This window comes from Mixophyes fleayi, chromosome 2 (genome assembly GCF_038048845.1).
Source record: "Mixophyes fleayi isolate aMixFle1 chromosome 2, aMixFle1.hap1, whole genome shotgun sequence".
In the NCBI taxonomy this organism is placed as follows: domain Eukaryota; kingdom Metazoa; phylum Chordata; class Amphibia; order Anura; family Limnodynastidae; genus Mixophyes; species Mixophyes fleayi.
Window position 1 is genome coordinate 66,005,819 of NC_134403.1, and position 11,179 is coordinate 66,016,997.

General features: G+C 41.3%; 1 protein-coding gene across 1 annotated transcript; it reads right to left on the minus strand.

Moving 5' to 3' along the window:
* Positions 1–982: 982 nt before the first annotated feature.
* Positions 983–10,412, minus strand: KRT8 (keratin 8). The gene is made up of 9 exons (XM_075199150.1): positions 9,983–10,412; positions 6,804–7,012; positions 4,935–4,995; positions 4,758–4,853; positions 3,853–4,017; positions 2,797–2,922; positions 2,182–2,402; positions 1,937–1,992; positions 983–1,787 (listed from the first exon to the last, which is right to left on the minus strand). The coding sequence occupies exons 1-9, from the start codon at positions 10,337–10,339 to the stop codon at positions 1,552–1,554; spliced, it is 1,527 nt and encodes a 508-aa protein (XP_075055251.1). The 5' UTR covers positions 10,340–10,412; the 3' UTR covers positions 983–1,551.
* Positions 10,413–11,179: the final 767 nt, after the last annotated feature.

Here is an 11,179-nt window from a genome sequence, read left to right on the forward strand (position 1 = left end):
GTTAACCAAATTTAAATAGTGTCAGAGTGCATGTGTGAGTGGTAGCACCAATAACAAGCTGTAATTTCATGATTGGGGCCTGTGACTGGTCCCCCTTACCACATTCCCCCACCCAGTTTTTGGGCGAGGCTGTAAGAGGAACAGAGGAGCTCCAGGAAAAAGGTGGAAGAATGTACGTCAAATATTTTACTATGTAGTGTTGCAGCTTTAAAACAACATTGTATTACAGAGGTAGGTTTCCATGTATAACATATGGAAATTAGATTTTTACTGTAGACAGTATTGATACCAGTACTACAATGTAAATAAATGCTCCATTCTTCGACATACTGAATATTGAAATAGAATATACAATGTTTCCCTTTGAAGATTTCGGCTCCAGAAGTGCTTAGTACTCTCAAATTTTGGGACAGAACAAAAAAGTTTTAGGGGTTTTTCTTTATTTTATTTTTGCTTTTAATATAACTTCCCCCAGTAAGTCAGAATAGCAAACACTATAAATATATTTTGGGGGTTTTTACAGAAACTGCCACACATAGTACATCCAATGTTAAAAAAATTCTTCGGTTGGGGTATTCAAGGGTCAAAGGGTTTTACAACTTTCCATCAACTCCCCTTTTAGTTAACTGCCCCCATCACCTCCCCCAATGTAGCAGAATACTGGAAAGCAATTGGAATGCCATGCAGAGGAGAGAGCTGTCAGACAAGAAGGTCTGAACTCAACGTAGGTATTCACAGAGCTAGGAGGGAAGAGTGGAGTGAATGGAGAAACGGATTTGATGGGCCATGACTCTAAAGTTTCTTGTGACTCAAGGCATTTTTCTGTTTTAGCTACATCAAGATGAAATTTGACCGACAATAAACTTGTGGAAAATGTGATATTTCTTTGGAAACCAAAATTTATTGTACAGCCTAAATGTTAAAAAAAAAAAAAAATGAAATGTGACCCAATATGCCAGCAATGCATTGATGAACAGACAGGTTTCTTTTTTTAAAACAAATAACTGTTTATTAACAGATTTTTTTTTAGGAAGCTGAAAGACAAGAAGAGCACTTCCAGTATCCACCCAGCAAGGACGGGTGATAAGGCACATTGCAAGAGGTTTTACTTAGCATAGATTCTGAATGTTTTGTTGTGAGAATTGCACAGAAAGCATAAGAAGAAAGAATGGACGTGGAGACAGCACAGCTGAGCCCACAGAAAGGCCTTACGTTGAGCCTGCTGGGAGGGAATCAGTACAGAGTGCTGGGGATTTGGGTACCGCAGTAAATAAGACACTCATTTTACATGTTTGGTTCCTTCCATCAACCCACTGTTAGAAATAGGTAAACAATATTATTCTTTTATTTGGGAGAGCACCATTTACTGTCACTAGCGCAGATGCCATGTTGATGGCACAGCACGTTCCAGGTTTATAAAAATGTCCAAGGTTAATTGTGGAAAGACTTTAACATCTACCCCAATGAGTCCTGATTTCTGCCTTGAAGGCTCATCTGTAAAAGAATCCTGGCTGTGGGACAGCATTGTGCTGCAGCAGAGAAATAGGTCGCTCATGGCTTGGTGAAGATGTCTGAGGACTCGGACAGCACTCTTCCGTCTTTGGTCTCAACTGTCTTCACTACAACGCTGCGTTTGGTTCTGGATGTTTCCAGGGGGGAGGAGCTTACGCTACTGGAGTACGCGTTGTAACCGCCACCGTATCCGCTACCGTATCCGCTGCCATATCCGCTGCCATATCCGCCGCCATATCCGCTTGACAGTCCACCACTGTAGCTACTGCTAACGCCTGCAGGAATGAAAGGTAGTACAATTAATTGGAAGCCCCTTTAACAGTTTCAGGAAAAGCAAAAGTGTAACCTAACTATGAAAATCCTGCACCAGTCTCCAAACTCAATGTTATTTTTTCTAATTTAAAAATCAAGAAAAAATATTTACCTGAGTAACCAGTTGTCTTGGTCTGAATGCTAAGGTTCTGAACGCCTGACTCCAGCCTGAAAAATTATACACAAGATTGTTATAAGGTACACGCCACCCCATAACTTACACATCCTATGTTAAACCAAGGCCACTATGCCATGAAGTATTGTTCTTTTGAACAGATGGTAAAGATGCTGCCAGATTGAAATACAATTTTCGTACAAAGTAGCAGAACTATAAACGATAATAGCATCATGCCTCACCTGCTCTCCTCTCCTTCCAGCAGTTTCCTGTAGGTGGCGATCTCAATGTCCAGAGCCAGTTTGACGTTCATCAGTTCTTGGTATTCTCTCAGTTGGCGAGCCATGTCCTGCTTGGCCTTCTGTAGAGCGGCCTCCAGCTCAGCCAGTTTTGATCTGGCATCTTTCACTGCTAATTCCCCACGTTCTTCAGCTTCTGCGATCTGTGCTTCAAGGTTAGCACGCTGCAAGCATTGATTGATAACGTTATATACACAATATGTAGCCAAATCAAGGTCTTTCAAAATTCTCTTTAAGAAATAAAACTGAATTCAGTGGCACTGTTTGCAAAAGCTTCCTCTTGCTATGGCACACAATACCCTAACAATTACAACTATCAGTAGTTTACATTTTAATGAGTAAAACTTTTTTGAAATATATCAGTCAAGATAAAAGTGTTTCTTTCATATCGTACAATTAGTACAAGTTTCTTTTAGTACAAATTGAACTTCTTGGCTGTTACAATATTTGTAGCTATTAGTGATACATTAGTAATGCACAAACTATTCAGCCTATGGATATAGGTTAATAATGCAAATTATTTGTGAACTAAGGAAATCACAGTGTTCTAGAACTTACCTGTGCTTTAAGAGCATCAATCTCAGACTGCAGCCGTGTGATGTAACGGTTAAGCTCGCTAATCTCGGTTTTGGTGTTTTTCAGGTCATCACCATGGCGGCCAGCTGAAGCCTGAAGTTCCTGGTACTGTTAGATACAAAACAAACCAAACCTGGTTAATGTATAAGCTAGATTTTATACAGTGGTGCATTTGACATCAGACTCGTCCTGCATCACTAACAGAAGCCTCACATCACTGCCCTCATGACTCAAACGCTCAGTCTTTCCTCCATTCCCCTCCTCATATCATGACACTGCCCCATTACATATAGCCCTGCCCTCATTCAGTCACTTGAGTGAACAGGTCACTGCCTCTAACAAGATAAGCACACTCTTCTCCTGTAACACTATGTGCTGTGGTGAACATTCAAATTATCGGATTGGCTCCAGGGAGATCTATTATTGTAATTATGGTTGAAATGTAAAGTCGTGACAGTGCTCTGCAGCGCGGGACAGTGGGTAAAACAGGACATACATAAAACAGGGACACCCTTGTGATAGGTTTGATGTGACCTTAGTTGAAGGTTTTATTAACATGCAAAAATTATATCGCAAAACACAATTGTGCAAAGACTAGGTCAAATTGCTGACCGTGAAATCAGTTAAAATAGTTCTTGCGAAAAAGTAAACTCATCAACTTTGCACAGTCCATGGAGGCAGCCATCTTGATTGCTGGACCAATATGGAAACTATCAATTCACTAGTAACTAGTGTCAACACTGACACACTGTGATTGTTGTGGTTTTAAAGCGTCCCACTAGAATTATTATGCATGTAAAGCATATTTGCTTGATGTTCAACATTAACAGTGCTGTGAGAACTCACTGTAGAATGTACTCTGCTTCATAACAACATTCTACCACTGATACCAACAGATTCTCTGCACTCTTTCTACCATTGGTATTGTTCTGACTCTGCCTGTGTAATCCTATGGAATATGTTGGCTAATCAGTAACTTACCATACCTATTTATGTCATTAGTTATATTTTAACACATCATGTGTCTCTCAGACTCACCTTCAATTGGTACATGCTCTCCACCTCTGAACGGCTCTTGTTGGCAATATCTTCATACTGAGCCTTCACTTCAGCAATGATGCCATCCAGATCAAGGTTTCTGTTGTTGTCCATAGATAACACAACTGAAGTGTCGGAGATCTGAGACTGCAATTCACGGAGCTCCTGTATAGACCGAGACATAGCGAGTGAGAACAGAAGAGCTGATCTGCTGAACACTTACTTTACATACCTATAATAAAACAGCTGGTAGACTTCATTAAAAAGCAAAAAATATTTCCTGGTGTTTGATTACAGGTCAGCAACTCCTGAGAAGTGACTTCAGGGAAATGCCATTTACAGTAACTGTAAACGCTATATTGTCGTTAGGGGATAGCTTAAAACTCTCTAACGCCTCATTCTGTTCTGTTATTGCAAGTTTTCAGTTGTACATATGTATGTTATTCACAGCACCTCCAGTGTATGCTGCATAGCACATCCAGTGTACGCTGCATAGCACCTCCAGTGTACGCTGCATAGCACCTCCAGTGTACGCTGCATAGCACATCCAGTGTACGCTGCATAGCACCTCCAGTGTACGCTGCATAGCACCTCCAGTGTACGCTGCATAGCACCTCCAGTGTACGCTGCATAGCACATCCAGTGTACGCTGCATAGCACCTCCAGTGTACGCTGCATAGCACCTCCAGTGTACGCTGCATAGCACCTCCAGTGTATGCTGTGCTTTACAAATTATAGGCAAAGGAAATAGGGCAACGACAATAAAATGAGGAAGTTTGTGTTTTCTGTCCCAGAGAGCTTACAATCTAAATGGGAAAATCTACAGGAAAACATTCAAAAGCGTCGATTTGGATTTCTCTTTAAAATGTGCATCATTTTTCAGCATTGATATAACCATTTCTTACCTCCTCATAAAGATGGCGCAAGAAGTTAATTTCATCTGTCAGTGCCTCCAATTTTGCCTCCAGCTGTACCTTGTTCATGTAAGCCTCATCCACATCCTACAGACAAATTTCCCAGTGTTAGTATAACGACACTTTTTAAATCAAGAAAAACATTTCTCAAGTTGAGGAATTTCCCACCTTCTTCAGCAGGACAAACTCATTCTCCATTTCGGTACGTCTGTTGATTTCTTCTTCATATCTGCAGAAAATATAAAAAGCTTTAGAATCTGTTGTGTGAAGCACAGTCTAAATATAGACGAAATAGGGAAAGAGAAACTCTCACTTTAAGATGAATCTGTTCTGCTGCCTAAAAGTTGGCAGAACTTTCTCTAATATGATGATTCCAGATATGCTGTTCACTGCACCAACTGCTCACTTGCCATTTATGGTTATAAAACTTCTCTAATTTCGTCAAACTTTCAAAAGGGGTTGCGTGGTCTTATTTATATAACTTTCAAGAATGCTCACAAATGCAGACAGGAAGAATTGGTAATCTTAAGGAATTATATCACCAGGACCGGTTTTAAACATGGGCTGCAGGGCAAAAATCAAGGTGGTGTGATGATTGCTTGGCTGGTGTCACACCATTTCATGTGGAAATAAAAACATCCACCCTTTTAAACCTACAAATATTAGTCTTTATAAACAAAATAAATAAATAAAAGATAATAATAATACTAGAACATTAATCTACAATGTAGTACAGGTTGCTGTATAATAGCTCTGTTGGATCCCACACCACGGATCCCTGTTCAGTGCATAACTAATAGCCAGATCGTGTCTCCAATGCCTTATAATGCAGACAAGGACTGGTGGTGATTTTAAACTACCAATGCTGCAATATACCCACCACTGTGGATATATTTATAACAAGGCTGGGGCCATGGGCAATTGCTCTCTTTCCTCTGCCTAAACTCTGTCTCTGAATATCACCATATGTGGAGACAAAGAAGTCCGATGTCACTTCCAGGCTCTTAGAGAACATGCCCATAAAGAGAAAAGTCCTGCTACTGATTAAAATGCTGTAATAGCCATTTCAAATTCATAGTTGGACCCAGTCCATGTCATAAATCAATGATCTGTGAGACCACGAGAAAAAAAGAGTTACCAGCATCATCTCCTGAGGAGTCTACCCTTGAAGGGCTGTCTTAAAAATATGCTGTTTAGGGCAACCCTGAATTATGCTGATTTGTTTTATAACAATGACTTTATTTCACCATCATATAGGCCCTGCTTAAAGGGAACAGAGGCTGTGATCAAAAATGTAGTGCATTATAATATCAGAAATATAGCAATCCATTAAATAGGTTGAAATGGAAGTTGTTTTTATCTATACAAAGAAGTGGATCACTCTCGCTATCCACCAGTAAATAATGTGACCCCCTTTGTCCTGTACTACATATCCATTTCAAAGAGGTTGTTCACTACATATACCTCAGAAATGGAAAAAAAAAAAAATCGGTGGCCATCATTGTAGTAGCTACAAAAATAATTACAACCTAGTGCAGCGTTGGCTAACCTGTGACACTTCAGGTGTTGAGAAACTACAAGTCCCAGCATACCCCTCCAGCAATAAGCTGCTATATATTGCCAAAGCATGCTGGGACTTGTAGTTTCACAACACCTGGAGTGTCACAGGTTAGCCAACGCTGACCTAGTGTGATCACTGAGCAATAGGCGGCACTCTCATGAATATTGTTTCAGCCTACAACATGGCCGCCCTCCACTTTGTGTAGGTGACTGATGGTCAGGGGCGGGCTGGCCCGGGGGGACCGCTCAGTCAGACCACTATTAGGGCCGGGGGGTAGGCATCTGATGACATGAGATGCGGCCGCGTCAGCGCACAGGCGGCCGCATCACATGACAGGCGATGCAGCCGTGTCATCATGACGCGGCCGCATCCCGTGTCATGTGATGCGGCCGCCTGTGTGCCCCCCGGGCTTCCCTCTCCCAGCCCGCGCCTGCTGATGGTCCAGTGAATATGAGGCATAACTAGAAGTTACTCACTTGTTCTTGAAGTCCTCCACCAGACCTTGCATGTTTCCAAACTCAGATTCCAGGCGCAGTTTCTCCTGACCCAGAGTGTCAAGCTGTCTGCGCAAGTTGTTGATGTACGCCTCAAACATGCCGTCCATGTTGCTGCGAGTTGTCTTCTGGTTCTGGAGGAGACCCCACTTGGTTTCCAACATCTTGTTCTGTTGTTCCAAGAAGCGGACCTACAACAGGTGATATCAAATATTTACATTAATGGATGCCACCTTATTGTTACATTCAAACAATGGCTATATATAGAGTCAGATGCAGTCATTGTCTGACCACATTTACTGTTTATCCCCATTGATATGGTAGATTCCAATCAGAGTTGACATAAAACGACCTAGCTGGCCTCATCTTCAGGAAATTTAATGGGGCGTGGTGGTTAGCATTGCTGCCTCACAGCACTGGGGTCATGGGTTCACTTCCAACCAAGGACCTTCAGTGTGGAGATTCTATGTTCTTCCCATATTTGCTTGGGTTTCCTCCATGTGCTCTGGTTTCCTTCCACACCCAAAGACATGTTGGTAGGCTAATTGGATGCTGACAACAATAGCCCTACTGTGTGTGTGTGTGTGGTAGGGAATATAGATTGTAAGCTCCACTGTGGCAGGGGCTGATGTGAATGATTGAATATCCCCTGTAAAAGCACTGTATAATATGTAGGCCCTATATAAATGCTAATGAATAAAATGTATCATATATTATCTGTTTATTTTGTAAATTAAGAGTCAATGTTTCTACCATAGGGGAGGATTTACTCAAGCCTCCCACATATTCCAAACTATTAACATCCATGGGAGTCACCCAGGACCTCTATTTAAATGAATAAGGTTCATCTAATGAAAAAAGACATTAATAGACAAAGGATATAGTTTTATATAGAGAGAATATTATGCAGAGGCCCATTCATGGGCTATAACAAAGCTAGTTTTAGATTGAAATTAATTTTATAAGACTGTAACATAATGCTCTGTGTTGCTAGATCTCAGAACTGTTTGGAGACCGGTTACTGTACTGGCACATAAATTTATATTAATCTTTCTTATTAAAGTTAGTTCATGTTTATATATATTATACTCAGTAAGAAGCTGTTTATATCCAGTGGTAGCACTGGCAAGGAATTAAACTATTACTGCCCAGGGTGTAATTATGAGGTGTCACTGACTTTTCTGGCAGAATCATAACAAACAGTGGACTGTTATATGAGAGACAAATGTATTCACAGAAATTTAATTCAGGTCTTAAAGACCCCTAAACCCCAAACCTCTTTTAACTAAGGTTCTTAGTTAAAAGAGCTGCTATTAAGATTCACAAATATATATTTAAAATTTCCAGGAGATTATTGGAGCTGACGATATCTAAGGTAAAGTTGTGAAATGTTCTCAACATACAACAGAGACTTCTAGTCTTGAACAAGATTAAAGGGCACTGAAGACAGCCTTTTCCTAGCCTGATGTATACGAACAATAGCTTTCATTCAGCTACTCAGGAAATGCAAATACAATGTGAAATATCTCACATTCTGGCAAGGTATGGAAACATTTACACATATGTGGATGAGTGTACTTTATTGCTTCTTGTATAAGGCAACTTGTGTTGTCAGTTTAATAGCCCTTTACGTACAGTAAGTCAAATTACTTTGAGTGTTCACTATTTTCTCTGCATTTTGTTCACTTGTGACTGTATTTTATAAATGAAATGGAAAATCATATTCAAATATGAGAAACTCGGCATGGTGCCAAATTTGTTTGACTAGTGACATTTCACTCTGGAATGGGTTTGTGTACTTTGTGGCGGACTATTCTGTGTGCACATGATAATGAGCAGGGCAAAGCAAGGTGCAGGCTGCTATCATTGCCCTATAAGGTAATGTGTACAGGTAAGTATTCTCCTCACGCGCCCCTCCCTTCTACAACAGATAGGAAACTAATCCAGGAGGATCCAGATAAGAACTAATAGTTGGGTGTAGTAGAAAAGGATTATGTGGCAGCTGCTAGAATCAATTTAGTATTAGTTTTGCAGTTGCACAAATCCTTTGATCAACAACTGGTACCACAGGAGATCTAAAATCATGTATAACATAGTAGATAATGGTGAAAAGAAAGAAATTAATCTGCAAATGCCATGTAAGAATAGTCAGCATTGCAAGGAGATCCTGACAAACCGAGGAGCTCAGACAAAGAATGGTTAAATTGTCAGATCCTGCCTGTACCGGGACAATTGGCTGGTATGATAAAAGGGAATGTTATAAGGTTATAGCATGTGTGTGCTATAGTCATGGTATGTTGTTTGTTACCCTGTAGCCTTGTTTTAAGTAAGGAATTTATATATTTAGTTTATTTCATATATTTCATAAACTTAATTTAAATTTTGCAATGACTGCATTATAATAATTACATATACAGCTTATTTTCATTGTACACGAAGATAAAATACTGAGCTGAAACTGTTATATCTCCTGTGCAATAATCCAACCTAGGCTCTTTTTAGATCCATGTTATAACAATAATACAATGGCAACGAAGAAATAAGATCTAAGTAAAAACATGTCATCAACAACATGAACAACTGCTAACAACACAAAAGAGCATTATTAATAATAGCAAGTGAATGAGAGGAACGTTTCACTTTACAGTAACTTTAACCCATTCACTGCCAGGAGGTGCTGAAACCAAGGACATTGTCCTGGAGAACATGCAAAACTCTCCGGCAGCCGAAAGATTAAAAAAAAAAATTCTTTACAGATGTACGGGACATTCATTTAATGCTGTCTACTGGGGAGGTCAATGGCCACCACGAAGTCTGGTATCTGGTGTCTGGCACTGGAGTGGAGTGGGTGTGTCAGCGGGTCTGGCAATGGTGGCGCTGTTATTCAGAATAGGTTCATTATGAAGGTAGGCAATTAAAAATTGTCAAGCATATGGTAACATGTTATTATTGTGCAGACTACTGATCTTGTATTTAGGTACTGAAGTAAGAAAGGACCACTACGTGAGAGATGTAGGATACTTCTGAAACTGGGTTCAGGTGAAATATTGGAAGGGGATTGTTGTGTGGGCGTAGGATTGCGTGCCATGATCTTCCAGCGGGTGATAGGGTGTATACCTGGGGGGAAGAGGGTAGCCAAGTAAGAGTGGCTTGAGGCTCACCTTGTCAATGAAGGAGGCGAACTTGTTGTTAAGGGTCTTGATTTGTTCTTTCTCGTGGGTCCTGACTTGCTGGATGTTGGGGTCGATCTCCAGATTAAGGGGGGACAGCAGACTTTGGTTGACGCTGACGGCAGTGATCCCGGCGGAGCCCGCACCTGCCCCCAGACCACCATAGGCCGTCCTGTAGCCGCTGCCAAACCTGGAGCCACCTCCATAGCTGGAGCCCAGGCTGAACGATGCTGTGCTGGCTCTGCTACTGGCTGGAGCTCCGCTGTAAGAGAAGCTGCTAAAGCCGCCTGAGCGCGGGGCAGCGCTGCTGGAGGTGCGGTAGTTGACTTTGCTGACTCTGATGGACATGGTGGATACTTGCGGTGTAGCGCAGTACAGGCGATATAGCAGAACTATGCGAGTACAGGACAGACTGGAAGGACTGGGAGCGGCTGTCTTTATATGCTAAGTGAAGTGGCAGGGGGGGCAGAGTCACCACGCACCTGAGTGGCTGGGCAATGAAGGCGGGACCACCACCTGCCAGCAGACTGTTGGGCACAATCCAACCTCCCCTATCCAACACCAGAGGGGGCGCCTGCTGGGAGTTGCTGAATTACAATACATTTCTCAATCTTGAAGGTTAATAATCAGTGCATGGGTGTGTGAACGAGAGGGGGGTGCTCCTCCAAGGAATGCGCCCCCTGCCCATCCCCAAATAAAAAAACTTCATCCAGTGTTGGACGAGACTGTGCTTTCTGATCAAGAATATGAGACAAAAAAAAGGGAGAGGTGGGAATGGGAATTGTGAAACACATTCTCAGCAGTTCTTTATTGCAAATTACAATGAACAATAACAATTCCGTTTAGAGCATGCTATATCATAACTTTCATTTTATTGGGCTAAAACGACCTTTATGCATCATAAAATATTTTTTTAGCATATCTGGATACTATTTTACGGGAGTAGTGGTTATCATCATCATCATCATAATTTATTTATATAGCGCCACTAATTCCGCAGCGCTGTACAGAGAACTCACTCACATCAGTCCCTGCCACATTAGGGCTTACAGTCTAAATTCCCTAACATACACACACAGACACACACAAACACAGACAGAGACAGACAGACTAACACAGATCGACTAGGGTCAATTTTGTTAGCAGCCAATTAACCTACTAGTATGTTTTTGGAGTGTGGAAGGAAAC